The 27,612-nt window shown below is 45.8% G+C and overlaps 2 protein-coding genes across 2 annotated transcripts in view; one reads left to right on the top strand and one right to left on the bottom strand.

Annotated features, from left to right (window-relative positions):
* The window catches only part of LOC144697784 (uncharacterized), a 172,091-nt gene that overhangs the window by 37,793 nt on the left and 106,686 nt on the right, over positions 1-27,612 (bottom strand). Inside the window, exon 18 of the mRNA XM_078569780.1 lies at positions 10,212-11,082. Within this exon, the coding sequence (XP_078425906.1) occupies positions 10,212-11,082 (871 nt within the window). The remainder of the gene's footprint in view (positions 1-10,211; positions 11,083-27,612) is intronic.
* On the top strand, positions 233-1,370 carry LOC144698194 (uncharacterized). The gene has a single exon (XM_078570153.1). The coding sequence runs from the start codon at positions 421-423 to the stop codon at positions 1,177-1,179; it is 759 nt and encodes a 252-aa protein (XP_078426279.1). The 5' UTR covers positions 233-420; the 3' UTR covers positions 1,180-1,370.

A 27,612-nucleotide genomic window follows, 5' to 3' on the forward strand; every position in this document is an offset into this window, starting at 1 on the left:
GTGTGTTCTGAATTTCTATCCTGTACTGACAGTGATGACTTTGAGAAACTAACTCCATTTACAGGATATTAGAAATGGAGGATGTAAAGACAGAAATCGCAAACCAAACATTACATCCAGACCTGACCTGATTTATGGGAGCTCAATATCATCAGTCTTTGAACTAGAAAGAGAAATGTTTGTTCTGTCTGCTTCAACAGATTTTAAAAGTCACTGTGTCTGTAAAATCACCAAGAAGCTCGCGTACACACACACGTGAGAGAGTTCCAATGCACTGACTTTGGAGAAAACTTTAACCAGATGCACAGACTGAAGAAACATTGCACCATTCACAGCCGGGAGAGACCGAACACGTGTACTGTTTGTGGATGAGGCTTCAGTTAAACATCTTACCTCAAGGAATGCAAGGACACCCGAACCATGGAGAAACCATGCAAATGTGGGGAATGTGGGAAGGGATTCCGGTCCCCATCTGCGCTGGAATCTCATCGCCGCATTCACACTGGGGAGAGGCCGTTCACCTGCTCTGATTGTGGAAAGGGATTCACTCAGTTATCCCACCTGCAGATACACCAGCGACTTCACACCGGGGAGAGGCCGTTCACCTGCTCTGATTGTGGGAAGGGATTCACTAACTCTTCCAATCTGCGGACACACCAGCGAGTTCACACGGGGGAGAGACCGTTCACCTGCTCCAAATGTGGGAAAGGTTTCAGTGATTCATCCAGCCTGCTGATACACCAGCGAGTTCATACTGGGGACAAATTATTCAACTGCTCTGTATGTGGGAAGCAATTCAGCCGATTATGCAACCTTCTGCGACACCAGCGAGCTCACACTGGGGAGAGGCCATTCACCTGCTCTGAGTGTGGGAAGGGATTTGCTGATCCATCCATCTTGCGGAAGCACCGGCGAGTTCACACTGGGGAGAGGCCATTCATCTGCTCCATGTGTGGGAAGGGTTTCACTCAGTTAACCAACCTGCTCACACACCAGCGAGTTCACACTGGGGAGAGGCCTTTCATCTGCTGTGAGTGTGGGAAGGGATTCAGTGATTCATCCACCCTACTGCGACACCAGGGTGTTCACACTGGGGAGAGGCCGTTCACCTGCTCCATGTGTGGGAAACGATTCACTCGGTCATCTCACCTGCTGAGACACCAGCGAGTTCACCAGTGATTACAGGGGTTGGATTCTGCTGTGATTGCTGCTGTCAATCACATTCAAGACTGAACCATGTTCATTCTGACAGTTGGTGAAGTGGGAAGGTCAAAGGGTTTCTTTCTGCTGTACTGGCCAGTCTTACAACTTTGTTTCCAGTGGTCTGGGAGTGCACATTTCCACTGAAATGTTCCACAGAAGCTGATGAAGGTCATTTATTGCTGCAAAAAGAGACATGCTCTCGAAGTTTTCATATTGCACTTATCAGGACAAACACAAGAACACCAAATTTCAAAGGGAGCAACTATTTATACTGCGTGAGAAAAGGGTGCTGATTAGTTGGCAAGTCAGTTGCGATTGGTCAAGTTGTTGCCATGGAGAATTCACCAGAAAGCTCGTGACCTCAGCATTTAGTTGGATTCAAAAATGTTGCAATGCCTGGACATGTCCATTTTGGCTTCAGAGTATCAGAGCTTTATGATGGTCCAATGTCACTTCCCTGCTTTTTTACTCAATGACCTGGATTTTCAGAGTCAGAAAGACTCACCTACCTTCAAAAATTGTGGGTGGGACCCGGATGCGGAAGTCCCACTCCCAGTTTTCACAGATCCAATTTTTGCCAGTAGGGGACAGGGGCAGTGCTTGATTCACACCCAAGTTGAACCTGAACTCAGCAGAGCCATCTGAACTCAGCACTGAGTTCAAACAGGCACCATTTTGCCTTCTGCAAGGGAGTTAACTCATAGTGTGAAAGTCATGACTTTATGGAGTAGACGTAAAGACTCTTGTTGGGTGGATAGGGTCTGTTTAACTGTCATGATCGAAAGTCTTTTTTAAATCCCCTGCTCTCCTGACTTCGTCTGCAGCTGTCAGTGTAAGTGAAAAAAATAGTTGGCTATACAATGTAGCATCAGTCCCAGCAGTTTCAGTAATTGCTGGCATTTCCCTAAGGGCTATTTATGAATGCTTGGCTGACTTCCAAAACCTACAGTCATCTCAGCAGCTGTTCTGAGTCCACACTTTGACAACTTAAAGAGACCATTAAGGGTTTAGCTGCCTTTGAAGTGGTATGGACAGAAGTATGTTGGTTTTTATATGAGATTAAACAAAAGTTTTGAATAAGGTTTCAAGAATGGGAGTTTTGTTTAATTTTAGATTTTTAGAACTTTATTTTATTTAATCTCAACCTGGCTCCTGGGGTCTGCCCATGGTGAATAATGTGAGTTGGGATGTAGGGTAAAAGGGGCTATGGGGGGTCCGTGCCATGGCAAGAGTTGGCATGAGCTGGCATGGAGTGTATAAGGGCCTTGGGGTCAGGAGGGGGCTTGCAATTGGCTCACTTGCAATTAGTGAGGAGGAATTGTGTTGGGTTGCTGCCCCTGGTGGGTGGGCAATTATTCCAAATAATCATGTCTATTAATTTATTTTTAAAACATTCTCTTGGCATGTGGGTGCCACTGGTGAGGACCAGAGATTCCAAAAGTTAACAATGCAACTGGGATCAAGCCCAGAGAATGGAGGCAGGCCTTTTAACCAGCTCACCTCAGTGCTCGGGCATCCTGTTAACCGCCTAAGCTCCGATTCCGGTGGCACAGCAACCAACTCCATCCATAACCGCCCACCTCAAAGCACACCCCCCCCCCCCCCCCCCTCCCCCTGCCCCCGAGTGAAGATCACAACATTTGGGAACCTTTAGACCGAGGCAGGTCCGGCAATTGGGAAATTTCCAGATCCAAGCTATCCACCTCGGTACCGAAGATCCAACCCAAGCTCTCTATTTCTGAAGCTCAAGATCCCCCATGCTTTGCTAATTCCTCTCTCACTGTGTCCTGCCACCTTCAAAGATCTCTGCACATGAACCCCCAGGTCCCTCTGTCCCTGCTCACTCTTTGGAACTGTGCCATTACGCCTGTGTTGCCTCTACCTGTCCCTTCTGCCAAATTACATCACCTCAACTTTCCCTGTATTAAACTCCATCTGCCACTTCAGAGAATGTGAAGGGGAGATTGAAGTGTTAAACTAAACATACAGAGAATAGGAGGCACTGATTGCTTTAATATGTCACCCACAACTGAAGATCCTTTAAATGCACATGAGGCTCATAGAGCACAGTAGGAGGCAATTGGAGGCTCTTTGAAAGAGTTTTCCAATTAATCCCATTGCCCTGCAATTTTTTTTTTCTTTCAAGAATCTGTCCAGTTCCCTTTTGAACGATACAGTTGAATTTACTTCCAGTCAGTTTTGAGGCAGTGGATTCCAAATCGTAACAACTCGCTGTGTTTTTAAAACAAATAATTCCTCATCTTGCGTGTGGTGTATTTGGATTTTCAAAAAGCATTCGGAAAGGTGTCAACCAGGAGGTTCATACACAAAATGAGGTCTCAATCCTCATGAATGATCGAGATGAGGGACTGAGTGTAATGTATCCAAATTTGCTGACAATTAAACAAGGATTTGCATTTCTATAGCGCCTTTCACAACCACAGGATGTTTCAAAGCGTTTTACAGCCACTTTTGAAATGTAGTCACTGGTGTAATGTAGGAAACTCAGCAGCCAATTTGCACACAGCAAGATCCCACAAACAGAAATGTGATAATGACCCAAATGATATGTTTGTGGTTATGTTGATTGAAGGATAAATATTGGCCCAAGACACCAGGAATCAAGGCCCGGGAGAGTGGGGTTCAGACAGTACCAAACAGCAGGACCTGGGATGTTGTGGGTGGGGGAGGTGAGTAGGTGTGGGCCGGGCTCGTTGTTTCAAACAGTTTTGCATCGTCCTCACTGAGCAGCTAGAGCTACAGACCTGACAGACCAGCATAAAAAACAGATCTGTCAGGCTGAGCGTTCTGATATTTTCTAAGTCAGTCTGTCAGTGTCAGGTCAATTTCACGAGTCGCTGCTGCTGCCTCTGACCTTCAGGCAGCTTTGCAATTCCAATTTTTTTGAAAAACCCGCCAGGAAACCACAAAGCTGTCTGAAGGTGATAAGCAACAGCAGCAGAAACTGAGGGTTTTCCTGCTTGAGAAATAGTCAGTCAAATCCCTGTAATTTTACAACCAATTGGATGCTGTTGTAGGTAGGGGGTGGGGGGAAGGTGGGGGCGCGGGTTGGGGGCATGTTTAGAGGGGTTGGGGGATGTGGGAGTGGGTTTGGGGGATGTGGGGGTAGGTTGGAGGGGTGGTTGGGGGTAGGTTTTGAGAGGGGTTGTGGGGAAGTTAGGGGGTTGGGGAAAGTTCAGAGGGTTGGGGGAACTTTGGATGGGCTGTTGGGGGTAAGTTTGGAGGGGAGGTTGGGGAGAATTTAGCGGGAGGTTGGGGGAATTTGGAGGGGGCTGGGGAAAGTTTGGAGGGGGTTGAGGGGTATGTCAAGGTTTGGAGGGAAGTCGGAGGGATTTGGGGAAGTTTGGAAGGGGTTGGGGGAAATTTGGAGGGAGGTCGGGGAAGTTTGGTGGAGTAGGGGGGATGGTTGGAGGGATGTTCAGGGGAGCTAGAGGGGTTTTGGGGATAGATTAGGTACAGATTTGAATTGTTTTTGTAAATGTAGTGATTCCTTTGTAGCCACTTTGCTAACATCACTTGATTGCTCGGTGATTAATTATCTTTAAATAATCAGCATTGGGCCTCCACTTTCACCATTGCTACTGTCACTCTGTCCACTGCATGCAGGTATAATGAAAGAAAGACAAAACCTACATTTATACAGCACCTTTCACAATGCCCCAAATCACTTTCCAGCCAATTCAGCACTTTTGAGTTGTAGCCATTGGTGAAATGTAGAGAATGTTATCTAATGGCGGAGCAGGCTCATGGGGGCGAATGACCTACTCCTGCTCCTAATACATATGTGTGTATGGAGACAGGTGAGATGAACAGGACTCGATGGCCTTTGTCATCTATAATTATCGTGCGAACAGAGGGTGGAATCCTGGCTGGAGTTCTGTTTATTTTGTTGCTGGTGAAAGTTTACTGTGAGCAGGATTTGTGGGATGAGATCACCAGGACAGGAGTGCAGATTGAGCTCAGTGTGAATCAGTAACCTGTTTTACTGCACATGATTCACAAGAGTCTTTTCCATATACTTCAATATTGTCCTTTTGTCCAGTTACCTGTTATCCCGCTTCATGTTGCTGTTTTTTTCTGAGTTTTTTGAGGTTAGAAATATCGTGATAAAGTTATGTTGCGTTGCAGATATTGAAAATATATTGTGGTGAGAAGCAGCAATCAGCAGAGTCTTCAGACTTGCTGATGACCAAACAGATACAACTGTGAGCCATTCAGTCTTCATTCTCTGGCCCCTTAAAGGTTCTGTTGCACGGAGAAGCCTGAGAGCCTGGAAACAGGAAAAGCACCAGGGCCCAGGATTTCTCTCCCAGTCCCTGCTGGAGATAACTCTCCTGCTCTTCTTCGAAATAGTGGCTGTGGGTTCTTCTACGCCCACCTGAGAGGGCAGACAGGGCCTTGGTGTATTACTCATCTGAAGGACAGCAGCTCTGACAGTGCAGCACTCTCTGTGCTGGCACCAGGAATGTCGATTTTGATTTTTGTTCTTGGGCCCCTGGATTGGGACTGGAACCAACAACCTTCTGACTCAGTAGTAACAGTGAGATCCACTGAGCCACTGCTGACACGATAGACAATACAAATTTAGAAAGGGAAAGTTACCCTTTAAAAGCCCCCACCCTTTGCCTCCAGCACCTAAATCTAATAATAAAAACCCTAGTATAAAAAACACATACAGGACTGACAAATGTTAGTGTTGGTTTAGAGCCAAAGTTTCGAGTTCCCATTTGAGTTCCTATGCCTTTCTGTCTCTCTATTGCGCATGTGAATGACAGCCAGGCGGTGGAGCTGAAGGCTCAATGTAGCTGAGAATAACAGGGCTTGTGGCCCAGTTGGGAAACTGCCACTGACGCCGCACTAATAGAGAGAGACAGCAAGGTGCTGGAGGACTGACTGGGAAATGGGTCTCCAGCCAATCAGGGAGGGAGAGATGGTGATGTGACCTCCCCGGGGTTCAGTGCTCCTGTGTCCAAAGTGGGGAGTCATGAGGACAGGGTACAGAGGAGCCAAAAAGAAACTATTTGGATCGAGAACATTGTGCACATCCTTTTACTCTGGTTGTCTTTAATCCTCAAGTAATTTTCTGTTTTTTTTAAACCATGTTCTGTGACATTAATAAATTTTATCAGTAAAAATATTTGATTTTGCTGGACTTTTGATTAGATTTATGCTCTTTAGGGAAAGTGGGTGAAAGGAAGTGGCAGGCTGTTTAACAGAAAGTGAATCCCTCTAAGGTAATTGGCAAAGGATCCAGAAGGTGAGATGATGGTGGGGGAGTCCAGAACCAGGGGTCACAGTCTGAGGATATGGGGTAGACCATTTAGGACTGAGATGAGGAGAAATTTCTTCATCCAAAGAGTGGTGAGCCTGTGGAATTCGTTACCACAGAAAGTAGTTGAGACCAAAGCATTGTATGTTTTCAAGGAGTTAGATACAGCTCTTGGGGTGAAAGGGATCAAAGGTTATGGGGAGAAAGTGGGAGCAGGCTATTGAGTTGGATGATCAGCTATGATCATAATGAATGGCGGAGCCGAATGGCCTACTCCTGTTCCTAGTTTCTATGTAAATTTTATTTTTTTCACACAGCGAGTTGTTCTGATCTGCCTGAAAGCAGATTCAATTATTTATTTCCAAGGTGTAAATATTTGAAAGGGAAGAATTTGCAGGGCTGTAGGGAAAGAGGAGAGCAGTTGGATGAATCAGAAATTCCTTTCAAAGAGATGGCACGGGCATGATGGGCCAAATGGATTCCTTCTGCAGCCTGTGAATCTGAGCTTCCTGTCTTTGTGCAGGTTAAAAGGTCAGATTTCATTTCAGCCTCATCCTGGTATATATATTTAAAGAGACAAGTTTCTCTTTAGTTCTGAGGGACCGACATAACAATGTCTCCAATCCTCTGTATATTTAAACATTGAAGATTGCATGGCCAATTGTAGTCAACAGCCTTCCTGTAGCTCTCTCAGGAGGCAGCAAGAAAGCATTTGACTGCTTAACAACAGCAACCTCCGCTGAACATGATTAAACCACAACAACAAAAACAACCTGCATTTGTATAGCACCTTTAATCATGTGCTTCACAGGTGCCATTACTAAACAAAATTTTACACCGAGCCACATAAAGAGATGACCAGTAGCTTGGTTTTAAGGAGTTTCCTAAAGAAGCACAAGAGATCAAGGGGCAGAGAGGTTTAAGGAGGGAATTCCAGAGCGTGGGACCCAGGCAGCTGAAGGCAAAGCCCCCAGTTGTTGTGCAATTGAAATTGGGGATATTGAAGAGGCCAGAATTAGTGGAGCACAGATATCTCAGAGGGTTTTAAGGATGGAGAAGATTACAGAGATGGGGAGAGGGGGATGTGAGACCACGTGGTGATTTGAAAAAAAGGATGCTAGAGAGGGATTTGAAAAAAAAGAGAATTTTAAAATCGAGGCGTTGCTTGAGTGGGAGCCAGTGTTGGTCAGTGAGCACAGCGGGTGATAGGTGAACGGGACTGAGTGTGAGTTGGGAGACAGGCAGCAGAGTTTGTTGACTGAAGAAAACTGGTCCAGTTCTGGACATTTCCCATGACACTACTTATGTCTAAGATTGAGCTGACATCAAACCTTTCCATTGGGATTGCATAATCTGCTGATGTCATCGCATTCTATTGTGATGATGTCATAAGATTACATCAGCATTTTTCTGATTATATAATCAGCTGACACCAGACTATATACTTTATTGGGATTGTGGGATTAGCTGATGCCTGTACAATCCTTTACCTTTACGCAGTAAGCAGAAACGATCGTTTGTGTGATTTCATAAATAAAATTTTTAACTACATGTACATAACTTATTTTTGAATCCGGAAATGGTCCGGATCGTGAACATTTACCACTAAAATTAACCAATTTGCTAGCGCAAGCGTATGTGACTTTTCAGCCAATTTGTTGTTCTTGTTTACAATAAATTGTTGGGGAGAAAAAAATGTTATTTCAACCAATCTCCCAATGTTATCAAATCCTTTTAAACATTTGAATATTGCTGAAAAAAGAGACATGCTGTCAAAGCTTTTCTTCTTGCACTCATTAGGATAGATGCAAGAATACCAAATGTCAAAGTGAACAACAGTTTATACTGTCTGAGAAACAGGGTGCTGATTGGTTGTCAAATGGACCCTGGCTGGTTGAGGCATTGCCATGTAGAATGCACCAGGGAACAGTTACCCAAAGCTTTTGTTCAAATTCAGAAATGGCAAGTCGACTCTGATTGGTTGAGATGCTGCCATGGGGAATGCATCAGGGAACAATTGTCCCCCAAGCTCCTGTTTAATTAAAAAGGCAAAATGCTTGGACAAATTCCTTTTGTGTGCAGAAAACAGGGCCCAGTATTTGAATATGAAAAATCCAGTGCCTGGATCCAGTTTGCACGTTCACTGCATCTAATCATTTCTTCCTTTGACCATACTCTATTTGTGTACCACGTTTTGTTCAAATCCATCCATTAGTTTTTAAGATATATTGTTACAGACAGACAGACAAACAAACAGGGATGAAAACATTCTCTGTAAGGACAAAGCTGAAAAAAATAAACGTTTTTATTAAGACCAAGGAAGCCTTAGGCTAATCCACAGCTAACAACCTGCTCTGAAAACTCTGCTGATATTTTGACAGCTGTGATAAATTCCACCCCAGCAGCGGAGACAATCCACAACATTCCAAAGCAATTGCCATTCGAAATAAAACAAACCACAACAATTGAAAAGAAAAAGTCAATTCTCCTGATCTCCCAATGTGAACGGATCGTTCAAAAAAATTCCAGGATCTGGAACTGCACCAAAGATAGGACAGTTCTTGCATGGTCGGTGGACCAAGTTTCGGTAAATCCATCCATTAATTTGTGAGATCAATTGTTTACAGACAAACATCTTCAATGGCAGAGATACTTTCAGTACATTGACCAGCCCCAAAATCTATTCTCTGCCAGCATTTCACAGGGGGAAAGGGGTGGATTCTCAGACGAGCAAGATAAGGCATCCCCTTTAAATAGCCAGTTCCCACAGTGTATTCAGTGGCCTTTGGACGGAAGCAGATTGGTCGACACTGGGAGTTCTTGCACTGCCCCTCCCCCCCACCCTCAGGTCAGCTGGCTCCTGCTCCTGCTGGACAATCTGCCGGTAAGAATAGGAGCGTGTTGATTTAAAAATAAACTTGCATTTATATAGCACCTTCCACCACCTCAGGGAGTCTCAAAGTGTTCCACTGCCAATGAAACACTTTCTGAAATGTGGTCACAATGTAGGAAACGTGGCAACCAATTTGTGCACAGCAAGCTCCCACAGACGGCAATGGCCAGAGTGTCTGTTTTCACTGATGTTGATTGAGGGAAAAATATCAGGCACCAGGACACCAGGGGAGATCTCCTCCCCCTCCTGCTCTCCTTCCAATTGTGGCCATTAAATCTTTTACATACACCTGAGAGGGCAGACGGGGCTCTCGGGTTAATGTCTCACTGGAAAGACGGTCCCTCCGACAGGACAGCTGTCCCTCATAATTGGCACCGGAGGTGTCAGCCGTGGATTCTGGGGGCTTGAGTCTCTGGGTTGAGGATTCGAATGCAGCACCTCCTGAGTTAGAGGTAAGAGTGCGACCCACTGTCATGCTGTGTTGAATAAAATCATCTAGCTGGTGTTCTAGAGTGATGGAATGCTTACAACGCTGAAGGAGGCCATTCAGCCCATTGTGTCTGTGCCAGCCCTCTGCAAGAGCAGTGAACATAGTGTCATTTCGCTACCTTTTCCACATAACCCTGTCAATTTTTCCCCTTCAGATAATGATCCAATTTTCTTTTGAAACCCATGACTGAATCTTCCTCCAAGCCCCTTCATCCCTGGCACCATTCTAGTACATCTCCAATCCTCCCACTTCACCAACTGTCAAGAATGAACATGGTTCAGTCCTGGATGTGATTAACAGCAGCAATAACGGCAAAATCCAACCCCTGTAATTACTTGTGAACTCTCCGGTGTCTCAGCAGACTGGATAACTGACTGAAACCCTTCCCACACATAGAGCAGGTGAATGGCCTCTCACCAGTGTGAATTCGCTGGTGTCTCAGCAGGGTGGACGAATCTCTGAATCCCTTCCCACATTCAGAGCAGATGGACGGTCTCTCCCTGGTATGAACTCGCTGTTGCATCACCAGGTTGCATGACTGAATGAATCCTTTCCCGCATCCAGAGCAGGTGAATGGCCTCTTCCCATTGTGAACATGTTGGTGTGTCTGCAGGTGGGATAATTGAGTGAATCCTTTCCCACACTCGGAGCAGATGAAAGGCCTCTCCCCGGTGTGAACTCGCTGGTGCGTCAGCAGGTTGGATGACTGAGGGAATCCCTTCCCACATGTAGAGCAGATGAAGGGCTTCTCCCCGGTGTGAACCCGCTGGTGTGTCAGGAGGGCAGATGAATCGCTGAATCTCTTCCCACACTCAGAGCAGGTGAATGGCCTCTCCCTGGTGTGAACTCGCTGGTGCATCAGCAGGTTGGATGACTGAGTAAATCCCTTCCCACACTCAGAGCAGATAAATGGCCTCTCCCCAGTGTGAACTCGCTTGTGTGTCAGCAGGTGAGATGAATTACTGAATCCCTTCCCACATTCAGAGCAGATGAATGGCCTCTCCCCGGAGTGAACTCGCTGGTGTTTCAGCAGAGTGGATGACTGAGTGAATGCTTTCCCACACTCAGAGCAGGTGAAAGGCCTCTCCCCAGTGTGAATGCGTTGATGAGTTTCCAGCGCAGATGGGGTGCAGAATCCCTTCCCACAGTCACCACATTTGTACGGTTTCTCCATGGTGCAGGTGTCCTTGTGTCCCTCCAGGTTAACTGCTCAGTTGAAACCTTGTCTTCACACAGAACATGTGTACAATCTCTCCCCGCTGTGAATGGCGTAATGTTGTTTCAGACTGTATAACTGGTTAAAGCTCTTTTCACAGTCAGTTCACTGGAGCATTCTCACTCAGTTGTCTGTGTCTCATTGCTTTTCCAGTCACACTGATGCTTGAAATGTTTTCCCACAGACAGAACAGGGGAACATTTCTCCTTCCATATTCCACATTCAAAGGGCTGATGATATTCAGGTTCTGATGAATCCAGTAACTCTGTCAGATCTTGACGCGATATTTGGTTTGTGTTTCCCAGATACAAGTCCTCTCCTAATATCCTGTAAAAGAAGTTTACAAAAGTCATCATTGTCAGTGCAGGATAAAAATTCACAACACATAATTCTAGTTTCCACGGAACATTCTTTCTCTCGTATTCCCCAGAAGCAGTAACTCTCTGTCCCTCCATTCTCACTGTGCTGTACCTCCCAAATCTCCTGAAGGTGCCATTTCATGTTGATCAGCAGATCCATGTGCACTGCTTCCTGTCCAGGGCACAGGGGCCTTGGAAATCATTATGCAGGCTATATATATATGTACACATTACTGGATTTAAAATGTGCATAATATACACTGCACTACTTGATTAAAGATACAGAGAGGATGCAAGGAAGAGCTTTATTTAGGAGCGAGTGTGCATGACCTGGAACTCTCTGCCTGCAAGGCTGGAGGAACTCGCGATGATCAGTGATTTCAAAATGAAATTGGTGGACACTTGAAGGAAATAAACTTGTAGGAGAACGGGGCATAGAGGGAGAATGGGATGGATAGCTCTACAGAGAGTCGGCATGGACTTGAGTTGCTGAATGCATTCCTGTGCTGTAATGACTCGATGACGGGAAATATATAACGGTAGCTAGAGTACTATATTACAAGACTAGACATATTTATAAATGAAAGTTATTATTGGTCAACAAAAAATATATCAAATATTTACCTTATAAAAACATTCGACATATCTCTGCCCTATATTAGTTTACTGCCACCTTAAATGTCAGGCATCTCCTGGGGAATCCGCCTATTTTATTGGAAATACTAGGAAAGAGGCTATCCTTTTAGCCAGACAAATAAATGTGTCAAGCTGAGGGAGTAAAGGATGTCATTGTCTTTAAGAGAGAGCGAGAGAGAAGGACAGACCTGGGCCAACCTTTCCAGAGTCTGCACCCTCTTCCTTTCCCTTCAGTTTCTGCAGGTCAACAATTTAAACCCAGAATTAGAAAAGAACTGGAAAGGGGGAGAAAAAGAAAGTGTTTTACTCACAGGTATTTGACATGGGACTGGGGAGAAAGTTTTCGTGTGTGAGAAGCTAAATCCTCATTCAGAGAGAGAAGCAGCATCAGCAGCTTTGCTGGGCAGTAATGGACAGGTTTAAAAGCTCATTGTCCAACATGCGCATTCAAACAATGGGGGAAGTTCCGTGTCGTCATTGCGACAGTGGCCGCGCTCTGATTGGTTGGAGGACCATCCACCTTCCGGTCGTCCAGCTCCTCCCATTGGTTAACCTCGGTCCGACCACAATGAGGGAGAGTAACCCGAGCGCGTGTTCGGTGGAGAGAGTTTGACCATCAAGTCGAGTGCTCTCAATGTGAACTGGGAACGCTCCTCTGAATCATTGTGACGCCTGAATCAGCCAATAGGACTGACTGTGCTCCGCGGTGACGTCCTCGGGTTCCAGTTTGCGGACCAGGCGCGCGGACACGGGAGCCCCACCCCCACCCATTGTTCCCCCTCCCCCACCCATTGTTCCCCCTCCCCCACCCATTGTTCCCCCTCCCCCTGCACTTCCTCGAGCCAAAGTTTCCAGGCAACCGGCTGACGGCTCCGGCCAGAGCGAGAAGCCGCTCAGCGAATTCCCCCTCCCCCCCTCTGTCTACGGCGACCGGCTGGTCCAAAAAGAGATCGAGAGCGACCGCTGTCGGCAGCCGCACTGCGCCTGCTTCGGACAGAAAACGCTTTCTGCGCCTGCGTGCTGGGCTGCCGGCTATGGGGGTGCGGGAGGGGACTGTGTAAAATGTCTTCTCATTTTCTTCCAATGCAATTTGACTTTAAACGGCACAGCATTTGTTTTTAGGTTCATAAACATTAAAACTTCTTCCTCGGTCCAACATCTGTGAGTAAATCACTTTCTTTCCTTCCCCTGGGAAATACAGAGAGTTGCGGGAATCTGTAACTGGAATTAGTGCCAAATATGCTGAGGGGGGAAATGCTGGTGATTTTGTGGACCAGGCTGATGCTCCAGCTGTTTAAAGTCATATTTATCCGGTCTATTGAAATGCCATTTGTCTGTTAATGCAGGCTTCATTTATGTTGAATTTAGTTTGATTGTTACCGGAATCGTTTTTAAAAAATAAAACCTTGTCCTTCTGTTTATTCCGTTGGGGTTGTCTGGGAATTTGTTTATTTTAAGGTTATTGGTTTCCACAGGGATCGTAACAACAGAGAAATGTCTAGTTATTTATTATTCTGTATTAAAGTTCATTTATTATTATTTCTAGTCCTGTAATAATACTGTAGCTGCATTATATATTTCCAGTCATAAACGCATTACAGCACAGATGGTGTCCAATTGGAAACTCAGATCCATGCTGACATTCTGTAGAGTAATCCAGTCGATCCCATTCTCCATCTGTATCCTCGTTCCCCTGAAAGTTTTTCTTTCAACTCCCTATCCAATTTCATTTTGAAACCATTGATCATCTCCGGTTCTGCCATCCTCATAGGCATCGAATTCCAGGCCATGACTACTTGCTGTCTAAATAAAGTTCTTCCTCATATCCCCTCTGTATCGCTATTCAAGTATTACAATCTTTTTGGCTCCTTCAGGAGAATTGGGAATGTATAAATGAGATATAACAGAGTGAGAATGAAGGGAGTAAAAACAGAAAATGGTGCAAAAAACTCAGCAGGTCTGGCAGCATATGTGGAGCAAGAAACAGAGCTAACATTTTGAATCTGTCTGAACATTCCTGAGAGCTCAAAATGCAGGGAGCATGTTGGGGATGGAGATTTACAGCCTTTGGGGAATGAGAGGGGAAAGAATGTTCCATAGAAACTAGAATTGTCTTCTGAATTTCTATCGCAGACTTTCTGTGATGACTTTTGTGAACTCCTTTTACAGGACATTAGAAGGGGATGATTTGCAGTCAGAAAACTCAAACCAAAGGTCACATCAAGATCTGGCAGAGCCACTCGATTCATCGGGATCGGTATATCAGCAGCCTTTGAATCTAGAAGAAATATTTGTCTGTTATGTCTGCTTCAAAATATTTGAAACATCAGTGTGACTGGAAAAGCACCGATTCTCACACACCCGAGTAAGTGTATTCCAATGCACTGGCTTTGGAAAGAGCTATGAACTGTTATACAGTCTGAAGAAACATTTCAGCTTTCACAGCCAGGGAGACTGTACACAGGTTCTGTGTGTGAACGAGGCTTCAACTGATTGTCAAACCTGGAGAGACACAAGGGCACTCGCACCATGGAGAAACCATGGAAATGTAGGGATTGTGGGAAGGGATTCCGATGCCCGTCTGCACTGGAAATTCATCAACGCAGTCACACTGGGGAGAGGCCATTCACCTGCTCTGAGTGTGGGAAGGCATTCAGTGGTTCATGGCAGCTGCACGCACACCAGCGAGTTCATGCAGTGGAGAGGCCATTCACCTGCTCTCAGTGTGGCAAGGGATTCAGTGATTCATCAACCCTGCTGAGACACCAGCGAGTTCACACTGGAGAGAGGCCGTTCACCTGCTCTGAGTGTGGGAAGGGATTAACCCAGTTATCCAACCTGCTAACACACCAGGAAATTCACACCGGGGAGAGGCCATTCACCTGCTCTCATTGTGGGAAAGGATTCACTCGGTTATTCAACTTGCAGACACATCAGCGAGTCCACACCAGGGAGAGGCCGTTCACCTGCTCTGTGTGTGGGAAGGGTTTCACCCAGTCATCCAACCTGCTGCTACACCAGCAACTTCACACTGGGGAGAGGTCATTCCCCTGCTCTCAGTGTGGGAAGGGATTCACTCGATTATCCAGCTTACAGAGGCACCAGCGAGTTCACACCGGGGAGAGGCCATTCATGTGCTCTGTGTGTGGGAAGGGATTCACTCAGTCATCCCACCTGCAGACACACCAGCGTGTTCACAAGTGATCACAGAGATTGGATTCTGCTCTTATTGCTGCTGTTAATCACATCCAGGACTGAACCATGTTCATCCTGACAGTTGGAGGTGTCAGCTGTGGCTCAGTTCATAGCACCCTCGCCTTTGAATCAGAGGGTTGTGGGTTCATGTCCCACTCCTGGAAACCAAGAACTGTGATTGTACTTGAAAGAGTTGCAATCTGTGACTGTTGATAACTCGAAAGAGTTTCATCCTGACAGTTGGTGAAGTGGGAGGATCCCTTTCTGCTGGACTGGCCGGTCTCATACCTTTGTTTCCAGTGAGCTGATGCTCTTTGAGGCTTGTTGCGAGTATCCATTGCACATTTCATATGGATCATAAAATAAAATGCTGTAGAGATGGAAAAAGATATTCATGCATTTCTGTTTGGAATCTCCTAAAGCATGCCATGTTGCCATGGAGATGGGCTGTTGGAGTTAGAAGGTTCTTTTGTTTGATTTATCTGGGTGTTTCCCACAGAAGGCAGTTGCACATCTGGGCTTGTGTAGTTTGCAGCTCACTTGGAGTTGGTGAGGGAAAAGAAGCTGGAAGATTTGCCTGGCTTGGAGCTAGAGGATGAAATCTACAGTGGCCCTCCCAGTGAAAGGCCTTGTGGTAGAAAGCAGTTAATCATATGAATTAGGAGCAGGTATAGGCCATTCAGGCCTGTGAGCCTGCTTGGCCATGTGATAAGATCATAGCTGATCTAATTGAGGCCCCAACTCTACTTTCCTGTCTACCCCCATAATCTTTGACTCCCTGTCAATCAAGAATTAACTCAACCTCAAAATTATTCAATAGCCTCCACTGCTTTCTGGTGAAGAGAATTCCACAATTGACGACCCTGTGAGAGGACAAATTTCTCATCTCTGTCTCAAATGGGAGACCCCTTATTTTTAAACAACGGCCCCGATTTGTCGTCTCTCCCATAAGGAGAAACATGTTCAGCCTCCGAAGTGGCCAGGAGGCACAGATTTGTTTCAGAGCAAAAGGAGGCCATTCAGCCCATCGTGACTGCACCTGCTTTTTGAATGGTCATTTGATTTAGAGCCGTTCTCCCGCCTTCTACTTATAACCGTGCACGTTCTTCCTTTTCCGGTAACAATCTAATTCCCTTCTGAATGCTTCAATTGAACCTGCCTCCACCACACTCCCAGGCAGTGCATTCCAGACCTTAACCACTCGCTGCGTGAAGAAGGTTTTCCTCGTGTCACTTTTGCTTCTTTTACCAACTACTTTAAATCTGTGCCCTATCGTTTTTGATCCTTTCAGAAGGGGGAGCTCATCTCATTCTCCCCATCAACCCTGTCCAGACCCCTCATAATTTTGAATACACTTCAAGCCCACTGAAACACCAGTTCTTCACACTGGGGAGAGGCCATTCACCTGCTCTGAGTGTGGGAAGGGATTCACTCGTCATCCCACCTACTGGCACACCAGGGAATTCACAAGTAACTATCGTGATTGGATTTTGCTGTTAATCACAAACAGAACTGAACTATGTTCATTGGGGTCTGTTTCCGCTGATGTTAATAAACTCCAGCCCAGTTATAGGGCATAGTATTGTGGATAAAATTCAAATCAGCAGCTTTGTGTTAAATACAGTGTGTTGAGTCTTTTTAGTATCTCTGAGACAAGTTAGTTCCTTTTGAAGGGCTCTCCCTCTCCCCTGTCTCCTCCATCCTCATTGCCAACAAGTGTGAGAAGCTCATGGAGTTTCTTTGTCACTAAGATTGAAACAATTTGATCAGCTGCCTCTGCTGCCTCCCTCCCTTCCACTAGATCACCTGTCCAATTAACCTTGAATGTTCCCCCCTCGCCCTGAACGTACATCTTTCTGTAGTTTCTCTCCCATGTCCCCTCGTTCCTTCTCAGCACTTAGCTTTGCCATGAGACCCATCTCCTGCTACCCCAGCCCTATTTTCACTCATTTGTTGATCTCCAAGCTTCCCATGGTCATTAATATTGTTAACAGTTCTCTCTCTTCAGGCACTGCTCCTCTCTCCTTCAAATCTGACATTATCACCCCCTCCTCAATAAAATCAACCATTGATCCCACCATCCTTGCAAACCACTCCAAGCTCCCTTTCCCCTTCTAAGTCCTGAAATGCGTTGACACCTCCCAAATCCTGCCCATCTTTTTGGAATTCCATTTTTGAATCTGAACATATGAAATAGGAGCAGAAGTAGGCCATTTGGCCCCTCGACACACAAGATTTCTGCCTCTGCCACATTATCGAAGTAGCTCTTCTCATCGTCCTAAACTGCATCCAATGTAACCAAGGTAAACTCTCCCTCATTGTCCTTTGTCCTTCTTGGCCCATCTACAGTCTTTGACACCATTGACCAAACCATCCATAGCGATGGTGAATAAATGCTGGCCTAGCCACATCCCATAAATGAATTAAAACATAAATTCCTTCAATGCCTCTTCACTGTTGTCCAGCTGGGTGGGACTGATCCCTGATTCCTTTCTTATCAAATTGTAGCAAGAGGATCAGCTGCAGTAGCTGTGATTATTTGAGGTTTTTTTCACAAACTGACTCACTGGGAAAATGATCATGTGTCACTAGACATTAACATAAAAATGTTCCATTATCAGTCTCACATTGACTGTCTCTTACAGACCAAGTCCTTCTAAATATATCACCGCTCCTGGATTAGATCAACAGGGAAAAGTGAAGATGGTGTAGTCCACAACCCAATCTAATAGCAGTAAAAATATCTGAAAATTCCCATTAAAATGCAAGGCATTGCAGAGCAACTGTGTCTTCTGTGACTTATTGAAACAGTCATTACACAGATTGGCCAAAAGCTCCATTATTGCAGGATGCGGATGGTAGAATATGGAGCTTGATCTTTCTTATTTTTCAACACCGGCATTAGCGGAATCTCACCCCCACTTCCCTAGAATCAAACGAAGATTAAGTGAGTTCGCTCTCTAATGGCGGCCGCAGTACCCACAATACCACACGGCTCAGAAACCGCTCTATCTGCCGCGGGTTGGCCGGGTGGGTCGCGCATGCTCGGAGGGTCCTGGTCTCTTTGTTTGAGGTTGTTCCCCGGGAAGAAGCCGGAAGCGGCGGATAGTGAGAGTGGAGAATGTTCATTGTTTAATATTCGGCTCTGGGGCCGCACTCGGGATTTGTAAACCCCGCCCCCCTGCCCGGGGTTTATTCACCTGACAGTTCACGATGCGCGGCTGATTGACGGCGGAGCTAGACCAATAGGAAGAGGGGGCGGGGTTGGAGGCATGAGCACCGACGGCTGATCCTCCAACCAATTAGAGTGAATGAGGGGCGGGGCTGAGTCCAGATCAGCCTCATTGGCTGAAACTCTGCATCATTTTTAAATGGGCAATGGGAGATGTCACAGAGCTGGAAGCAGGCAGCCTGGAGTATTGTGTGCAGTTTTCGTCTCCTTACCGAAGAAAGGATATACTTGCCACAGAGGAAGTGCCTGCAAAGCTTCACCAGCCTGATTCCTGGGATGGCAGGATTGTTGTATGAGGAGAGTTTTGGGTCGACTAGGGCTGTATTCACTAGAGTTCAGAAGAATGAGAGGGGACGTCATTGAAACGTATAAAATTCGGGCAGAAGTGTACAGACTGGATGCAGGGATGATGTTTCCCCTGGCTGGGTTTGGGGGAGTGAGTGGTGGGGGGCGTCTGGAACAAGGGATCAATCTCAGGATATGGTGCAGGCCATTTAGGACTTAGTTGCAGAGAAATTTCTTTGCTCAGTGCGTGGTGAACCTGTGGAATTGTCTACCACAAAAGGCTGTGGAGGCCAAATCGCTGAATAGATTTCTAGACATGAAAGGCATCAAGGGGTTTGGGGAAAGAGGGAGAGTATGATGTTGAGGTAGAGGGTCAGCCATGATCATTTGAATGGAAGAGCAGGCTCGAGGGGCCAAATGGCCTACTCCTGCTCCTATTTTCTATGTTTCTAAGTGTCTATGCCTTGGTAATGGAGCCGATGTTGGTCACAAAATCAGTTCAAGGTGAAATCAACATTGAGATGATGAACAATGTGGCTCAGACTCAGGTGGTGGCCAGAATAACAACAGAACAATAGAATCCAACCAATACAGTCAGATGTGAACTTATTGTTGTGTCAGAAGGTTGAATGATCGAGTGAATCCCTTCCCAGATTCAGTGCAGGTGAATGGTTTTCTCTCCATTGGTATTTCATCTGATCTTTAGAGCTTTGAAAACTCTTCAAACAGTGAGAACAATTAAAAGGTCTCTTATCAGACTGAACAACCTGATTGGCAGTGAGGTTGGACACACAAGTGAATCAGGATCGGATGTGTCAATAAATTTCAGTTATGGAGCAGCTCTATTAAGAGAAAGGCAGGACAAACTTAAAGACTAAAGGTAAAGTTCAGGCAGTGATTTACAGAACAACGTGAGCTCTATACTTCCCTTGTCATATCTGGACAGCAGAGCACACTTCTTCCCTTGGAGCTTCCAGTTTTCTTGTGGAGTTTCCAGCTTTCGTGTTTCTTTCTCTTCTTTCCTTTGTTCTTTTCTCCACTGCACCAAACCCCTCAGGTGGACTGTTCTTATGCTGGAAACCCCCCAACTGGCTCCCCTGAGGCCACCAATCAGAACTGTCCATGGACATTTCACTATTCAATCATGTGGCTCTTGTCCAATCACAGGTGTGTTCATGTGAACAGCATTCGCCTGTTGATGAGAGCACACACATATTCCTCTGTGATTACATAGAACTTCTGCACTTCCACCATCTCACAGTTCTAAACTCAGACAAGCCGGTTCAAAGCATGACATCACCTCCACAGATTCTACCCTACAGATCAACACACAGGCAAAGAAAGAACACAACTTCTGCAGACTATATTAATACACAGTCAAAGAAAGAACAGAATTCTCACAGACTGTATCCGGAGAATGGATGACTGAGTGAAGCTCTTCCCACACACGGAGTAAGTTTTACGGTTTCTGCTCACTGTGAATGTGCTGGTGTTTCTGGAAGCTGGATGATTCGATGAATCCCTTCCCACACACAGTGCAGGTGAATGGCCTCTCTCCAGTGTGACTGTGCCAATGAGTTCCCAGCCGGGATAGAGAACTGAATCCCTTCTCACAGTCCCCACATTTCCACGGTTTCTCCCTGTTGCTTAATCCTTGCTGACAATTCTTATTGACTTACATACTCTTCAAAGTGAAACCTCCATTATGAAATTAAATTATCAAACAATAGGAATCAAAACAGTGAAATATTTTACAGGCACATCAATAAAAGTTTAATCAATCGACATTGATATTGATGAAGTTTGGAAGTCGCTGAGTTCAATCATTTCTTACATAGCAGCAGTAACATTTGGTAAAGGGGAATCCACAACAAAGGCTGGTTTGAGACCTACTCAGCAGAGATGACATCTATCATTGAAGCAAAAAGCAAAGCTTACCTGATGCACAACATAAACCCAACAGCTAAGTACTGTGTGCAGTACCCTGTTACTAGTGTCCATGTGTCTCTCCAGGTTGGACGATCAGTTAAGCCTTACACAGGATTATATAGGATATACAGCACAGAAAGAAGCCATTCAGCCCAAACAGTGCATGTTGGTGTTTATGTTCCACTCAAGCCACCTCTCATCTTTCCACTTCTAAATCTACCATCATGACCTAATATTTCCTTCAGCCACATATGTTTGTCTAGCCTCCCCATGAATACATCTATACTATTCCCTTCACCCACTTCCTGTGGTCTTGAGTTCCATATTCTCACCACTCTCTGGGCGAAGAAGTTTCTTCTGAATTCCCTATTGGATTTCTCGGTGACTATCTTATATTGATGGTCTCTAGTTTTGCTCTTCCCCACAAGAGGAAACATGCTCTCTGTTTCCCCTCCATTAAAACTTTCATCATTTTAAAGTCCTAAATTAGTTCAGCTTCAGACATATTTTTTCAAGAGAAAAGAGATTCAGTCTGTTCATCCTTTCCTGATATGTAAACCCATGCATTTCTGATATCATTCTTATCAATTTTCTCTGCACCCTCTCCAGTGTCTCTATATCCTTTCTATAATTTGGTGACCAGAACTGCACACAATACTTGGCTGTTGGGTTTATTTTGTGTGTCAAAAGGAGATCTTCCCTCCACAGCTTCCAAGCTCATAGTCTCCCAACCTCCCACAACTCTTTCTCCGGTACATCGATGACTGCTTCGGTGCCACTTCATGCTGTCACCTGGACGTGGAAAAATTTTATTAATTTTGCTTCCAATTTCCACCCCTCCAACACTTTCACATGGTCTATCACTAACACTTCTCTTTCCTTCTTTGACCCCTCTGTCTCAATTTCTGGTGATAGACTGTCCACCAATATTCATGACAAGCCCACCGACTCCCACAGCTACCTCGACTACAGCTCCTTACACCCTGCTTCCTGTTAGGACTCCATCCCATTCTCTCAGTTCCTTCGCCTCCGTCGCATAGTTCTGATGATGCCACTTTCCAAAACAGTTCTTCTGACGAGTCTTCCTTCTTCCTTAACCGAGGTTTTCCACCCACAGTGGTTGACAGGGCCCTCAACCGTGTCCGCCCCATTTCCCGCGCATCTGCCCTCACACCTTCCTCTCCCTCCCGGAACCATGATAGGGTCCCCCTTGTCCTCACTTATCACCCCACCAGCCTCCACATTCAAAGGATCATCCTCCGCCATTTCCGCCAATTCCAGCATGATGCCACCACCAAACATCATCTTCCCTTCACCCTCCCTGTCGGCATTCTGTAGGGACCATTCCCTCCGGGACACCCTGGTCCACTCCTCCATCACTCCCTACACCTCAACCCCCTCCCATGCAACCGCATAAGGTACAACACCTGCCCCTATACTTGCCCCCTCCTCACCGTCCAAGGGCCCAAACACTCCTTTCAAATGAAGCAGCAATTCACTTGCACTTCCATCAATTTAGTCTACTGCATTCGCTGCTCCCAATGTGGTCTCCTCTACATTGGAGAGACTAAACGCAGACTGGGTGACCACTTTTCAGAACACCTCTGGTCTGTCCACAAGCACGACCCAGACCTTCCAGTCGCTTGCCATTTCAACACCCCATCCTGCTCTCATGCTCACATGACCGTTCTTGGCCTGCTGCAATGTTCCAGTGAAGCTCAACGCAAACTGGAGGAACAGCACCTCATCTTCCAATTAGGCACTTTACAGCCTTCTGGACTTAACATTGAGTTCAACAACTTCAGGTCATGAACTCTCTCCTCCATCCTCACCCCCTCTTTTATCCCCCTTTTAAAATTTAATTTTATTTATATATATATATTTTTTTCTTTTTTCACTGATTTCTATTATTATTTTTGAAATTTATTTCTATTCATTCTTTATTCCCCATCTTTAAGCCTATTTCGATCCCCTCCCCCACACCTCACCCCCACCAGGGCCATCTGTCACTGCTCATCCTGCTTTCCACCCTTAATGTCACAATTAGCACATCCTTTAGCTCATATCACCATCGTCAACACCCCTTTGACCTTTTATTTATGACAGCTTTTGCAGTCTCTCCTTTGCCTCCACCAATCACTGGCCCTCTATCCAGCTTCACCTGTCCCACCCCCTTTAACAACTTATATTTCACTACATTTCTATTTCTCTCTAGTTCTGATGAAGAGTCATATGGACTCAAAATGTTAACTTTCTCTCCACAGATGCTGTCAGACCTGCTGAGTTTTTCCAGCAATTTTTGCTTTTGTTCCTGGGTAACCACCCCTTCAATTGTCTGTCTCTGGACACCACTCGCAATGCGCATGCGCACCGATATAGATGGGGCAGCCATATTGAACATGCTCCAGCTCACAATGCCCATGTGATTGATGGCAGCACCAGGCCAGTAGGAGGAAGGAGCGGGATGGAGAACTGAACGGGAGCAGCAGGTCCCCCATCCAATCGGAGTGAGTGAGGGGCGTGGCTGAGCACGGATCTCCCTCATTTGTTGAACAGAGTCACATAGAGTTATACAGTACAGAAACAGGCCCTTTGGCCTATTGGGACTGTGCCGGCCATCAAGCACCTGTCTATTCTAAACCCATATTCCACCACCTGGCCCATAGCCCTGTATGCTATGGCTTTTCAAGTGCTCATCTAAATATTTCTTAAATGTTGCGAGGGTTCCTGCCTCTACCAAGCCCTCAGGCAGCATGTTCCAGATTCCAACCAACCTCTGGGTGAATTTTTTTCCCTCAAATCCCCTCTAAACCTCCTGCCCCTTACCTTAATTCCATGCCCCCTATTATTGACACCTCCGCTAATTATGCCCATCATAGTTTTGTAAGCCTCTAATATGTCCCCCCTCAGTCTTCTCTGCTCTAAGGGAAACAACCCTAGCCTATCCAATCTCTCTTCAAAGTTGAAACGGTCCAGCCCAGGCAACATCCTGGTGAATCTGCCCTGCACCCTCTCCAGTGAAATCACATCCTTCCTATAGTGTGGCAACCAGAACTGCACACAGTCCTCCAGCTGTGGCCTAACTAGCGTTTTATACAGCTCCAACATAACCTCTCTGCTCTTATATTCTACGCCTCAGCTAATAAAGGCAAATATCCCATATGCCTTCTTAACCACTTTATCTACCTGTGCTGTTGCTTTCAGGGGTCTATGGACATGTACACCATGGTCACTCTGATCCTCTGTACTTCCTAGGGTCCTACCATTCATTATGTATTCCCTAGCCGTGTTAGTCCTCTCAACATGCATTACCTCACATTTCTCACGGTTAAATTCCATTTTCCACTGCTCTGCCCATCTTACCAGCCCATCTATATCATCCTGTAATGTAAGGCTTTCCTCCTCACTATTTACAACACCACCAATTTTTGTCATCTGTGAACTTACTGGCCACTGAAACTCTGCATCATTTTGAAAGCTGATTTTGTCTCAAACTCCACAAGAAAACTTGATGAAACGCTTTGCGTGTGGAGCAAACATTTCAGCAATTGTTACTGAAATAGATTTATTCACAAGGAATGAAATAAATGTACTTAATTAGAGAACCATAAATAACATGTACCATTTAACAACACGAGATATACCTCTGCCCTATATTAATTTATTGGCCCCTGGGTAACCACCCCTTTAATTGTGAATATTAAGAAAGAGGCCATTCTTTGTCAGACAAATAAATGTGTCAAGCTGGGAAAGCAAAAGATGTCAATGTTTTTAAGAGGGAGAGAGACCTGGGCCAAACTTTCCATGGAGCTTTTTTGTCACTAAGATTGAGACAATCCGATCAGCTGCCTCTGCTGCTTCCCTCCCTTCCACTGACTCACTAGGCCAAACCGCCTCTAAAGAGCCCCTTTGCTGCAGCCCTGAATCTGCTTTTTTCGTTAGCTTCTCTTCAATCTTCCCTCATGCTTCTCAGAACTTATCTTTTCCATAAAACCCACCTCCTCCATTCCTATTCCAATTGATCACCCAACCTTCCCATGTTTGCTGATATTGTTAACAGCTCTCTCTTCAGGTACTGTCCTTTCCTTTAAATCTGCCATAACTACTTATCCTCAAGAAAACAAGCCCTTGACCCCAATGTTCTTGCCAACTACCACTCTAATCACCTTTTCCTCTCCAAAGTCCTTGTCACCTCCCAAATCCAAGCACATTTCCCCAGAACTCCATGTTTGTATGCCTTCAATGAGATTTCTGTAACTGCCACAACATTGAAACAGCTCTTATTTAAGTCACAAATAACAGCCTTTGTGAATATGGCAGAGGTAAATTCTGCCGCAATTTCCTTCTCTTCCTGTCTGCAGTCTTTGACACCATTAACCAAACCATTCTCTTCCAATGCCTCTGCACTGTTGATTCCTTTCTCTTGATTCCTTTCTTATCTATCTCACTGTAGCTAGAGAATAACCTGTAGCAGCTGTGATTATTTTCTTTACGTTTTTACAAACTGACTCAGTTGATAAGTGATCAGGTGTCACTGAACTATGATATTAAAATGTTCCTTTATCCCTCTAAATGCGATTGTATCTTGCAAGCCGAGTCCTTTTAACTACAGTAGCCCTTCTGGATTCGATCAACCAAGAAGAGTGAAGACATCACCATCCACAACCCAAGCTCGTAGTCTTAAAAACATTTGATAATTCCCATCAAATGCAAAACATAGCAGAAGAATTATGTATTGGTCTGTTACAGATTTCTGAAATGGATTCATTGCAAAGATTGGCCAACAGATCCATTGTTACAGGGTTTGGATGGTAGGAGATGGGCCTTCGTCTTTCTTAGTTGCAATCTCTATATCAGCATTACCTTGTCTTCATTTCCTCAGATTCAGACAAAAATTAAGTCAGTTCCAATGAAGAGCCATAGTGGGTTTGAAACATTATCTCTGGTTCTCTCTCCACAGATGCTGCCAGAGTTGCTGAGTTTTTCCAGTATTTTCTGTTTTTATTTCAGATTTCCAACATCCGCAGTATTTTGCTTTTATTTTAATGATCAACGGACTCTGGGTCTCTAATGGCATCCGTATTACCCACAGTCCCAAACATCTCAGAAACCGCTCTATCTGCCGCGGGTTGGCCGGGTGAATTGTGCATGCTCGGAGGGTCCTGGTTTCTTTGTTTGAGGTTGTTCACAGAATCACACAGTGCAGAAGAGGCCCTTCAAGTCTGCTCCAACACATGAGAAACACCTGACCTACCTACCTAATCCCATTTACCAGCACTGGGCCCATAGCCTTGAATGTTATGATGTGCCAAGTGCTTATCCAGGTACTTTTTAAAGAATGTGAGGCAACCCTCCTTAATCACCCTCTCCCAGGCAGCACATTCTCCACCCTCTGGGTAAAAAAGTTTTTGTTCACATCCTCCCTAAACCTCCTGCCCCTCACCTTGAGCTTGTGTCCCCTTGTGACTGACCCTTCAACTAAGGGGAACAGCTGCTCCCTGTCCATGCCCCTCACAATCTTGTACACCTCGATCAGGTCACCCCTCAGTCTTCTCTGCTCCAAAGAAAACAACCCAAGTCTATCCAACCTCTCTTCATAACTTAAATGTTAATAAAGGCAAGTATCCCATATGCCTTCTTAACCACCTTATCTACCTGTCCGGCGGATAGTGAGAGTGGAGAATGTTCATTGTTAAATATTCGGATCTGGGGCCGCACTCGGGATTTGTAAATCCCACCCCTCTGCCCGGGGTTTATTAACCCGCTCCCGACAGTGACCTCTCACCTGACAGCTCACAATGCTCGGCTGATTGACAGCGATTCCGGGCCAATAGGAAGAGAGAGGCGGGACTAGAGGACCGAGCGGGTGCGGTTTGCCCTCCAACCAATTGGAGTGATAGAGGGGCGGGGCTAGGCTGCGACTGAAGCATGCGCAGTACTAGAACCGGAGCTGGAAGAAGGAGCGGTCGCGTTGAGATCACAAAGGGTGAGAAATGAAGCCAACGGCTGGAGATTGTGAACCGGGGGGGGGAGCCTGGAAACCACGCGCGAGCTCGGAGGGCGGGTGGAGATTGTGAACCGGGGGGGAGCCTGGACACCACGCGCGAGCTCGGAGGGCGGGTGGAGATTGTGAACCGGGGGGAGCCTGGACACCGCGCGCGAGCTTGGAGGGCGGGGAGACGGTGCCCCAGTGGTAATGCCACTGGGCTCGTGACATGGGTTCAAGTCCCAACATAGGACTATGGGTTATTGTCCTTGTGAGTGCAGCACAGTTTTACCGGAATGATACCTGGACTCCAAGAGTCAGTTAATAATTTATAAAACTATCAATTATCGTAAAACCCATCTGGTTCACTAATGTCCCTTTAGGGAAGGAAATCTGCCGTCCTTACCAAGTCCGGCCTACATGTGACTCCAGCCCCACAGTGATGTGGTTCACTCTGAAACGGCCCAGCAAGCCACACAGCTCCAGGGCCATTAGGGATGGGCAATGCACACATCCCATCATAGAATAAAAAAACACATGGTGTGTGCGGGACTGGAAACCCTGGTAAGAGGCCTGCCTTATGCAGGCAATTGCCTATTGTCATCTTGAGAGGGGAAGGTGGAGTGAATGGGTAGTGATGTTGGTGAGGGAATTGTCATTTGTGGCAGAAAACTCCAAACTTGTCAAGCTTTGTGTCAACGATTGTTTCCTCATTTCACTGTGAAAGACATGGCTACAATTTTTTGACCATGCTTGTCCTCACTTCCCCAGATTCAGACAAAGATTCAGTCAGTTCCAAAGAAGAGTCATAGTCCTAGACTCTGGGGGCATAGTGTAAACATGAGAGCCAGACCTTCCAGGAGTGAAGTCAGCAAATACTTCTACACACAAAGGGAGG

This window comes from Cetorhinus maximus, chromosome 23 (assembly GCF_964194155.1).
Source record: "Cetorhinus maximus chromosome 23, sCetMax3.hap1.1, whole genome shotgun sequence".
In the NCBI taxonomy this organism is placed as follows: Eukaryota; Metazoa; Chordata; class Chondrichthyes; order Lamniformes; family Cetorhinidae; genus Cetorhinus; species Cetorhinus maximus.

Bases quoted from the DNA above. Each gene is read 5' to 3' on its own strand.
- LOC144698194 (XM_078570153.1), top strand. From the start codon at position 421: ATGGAGAAACCATGCAAATGTGGGGAATGTGGGAAGGGATTCCGGTCC.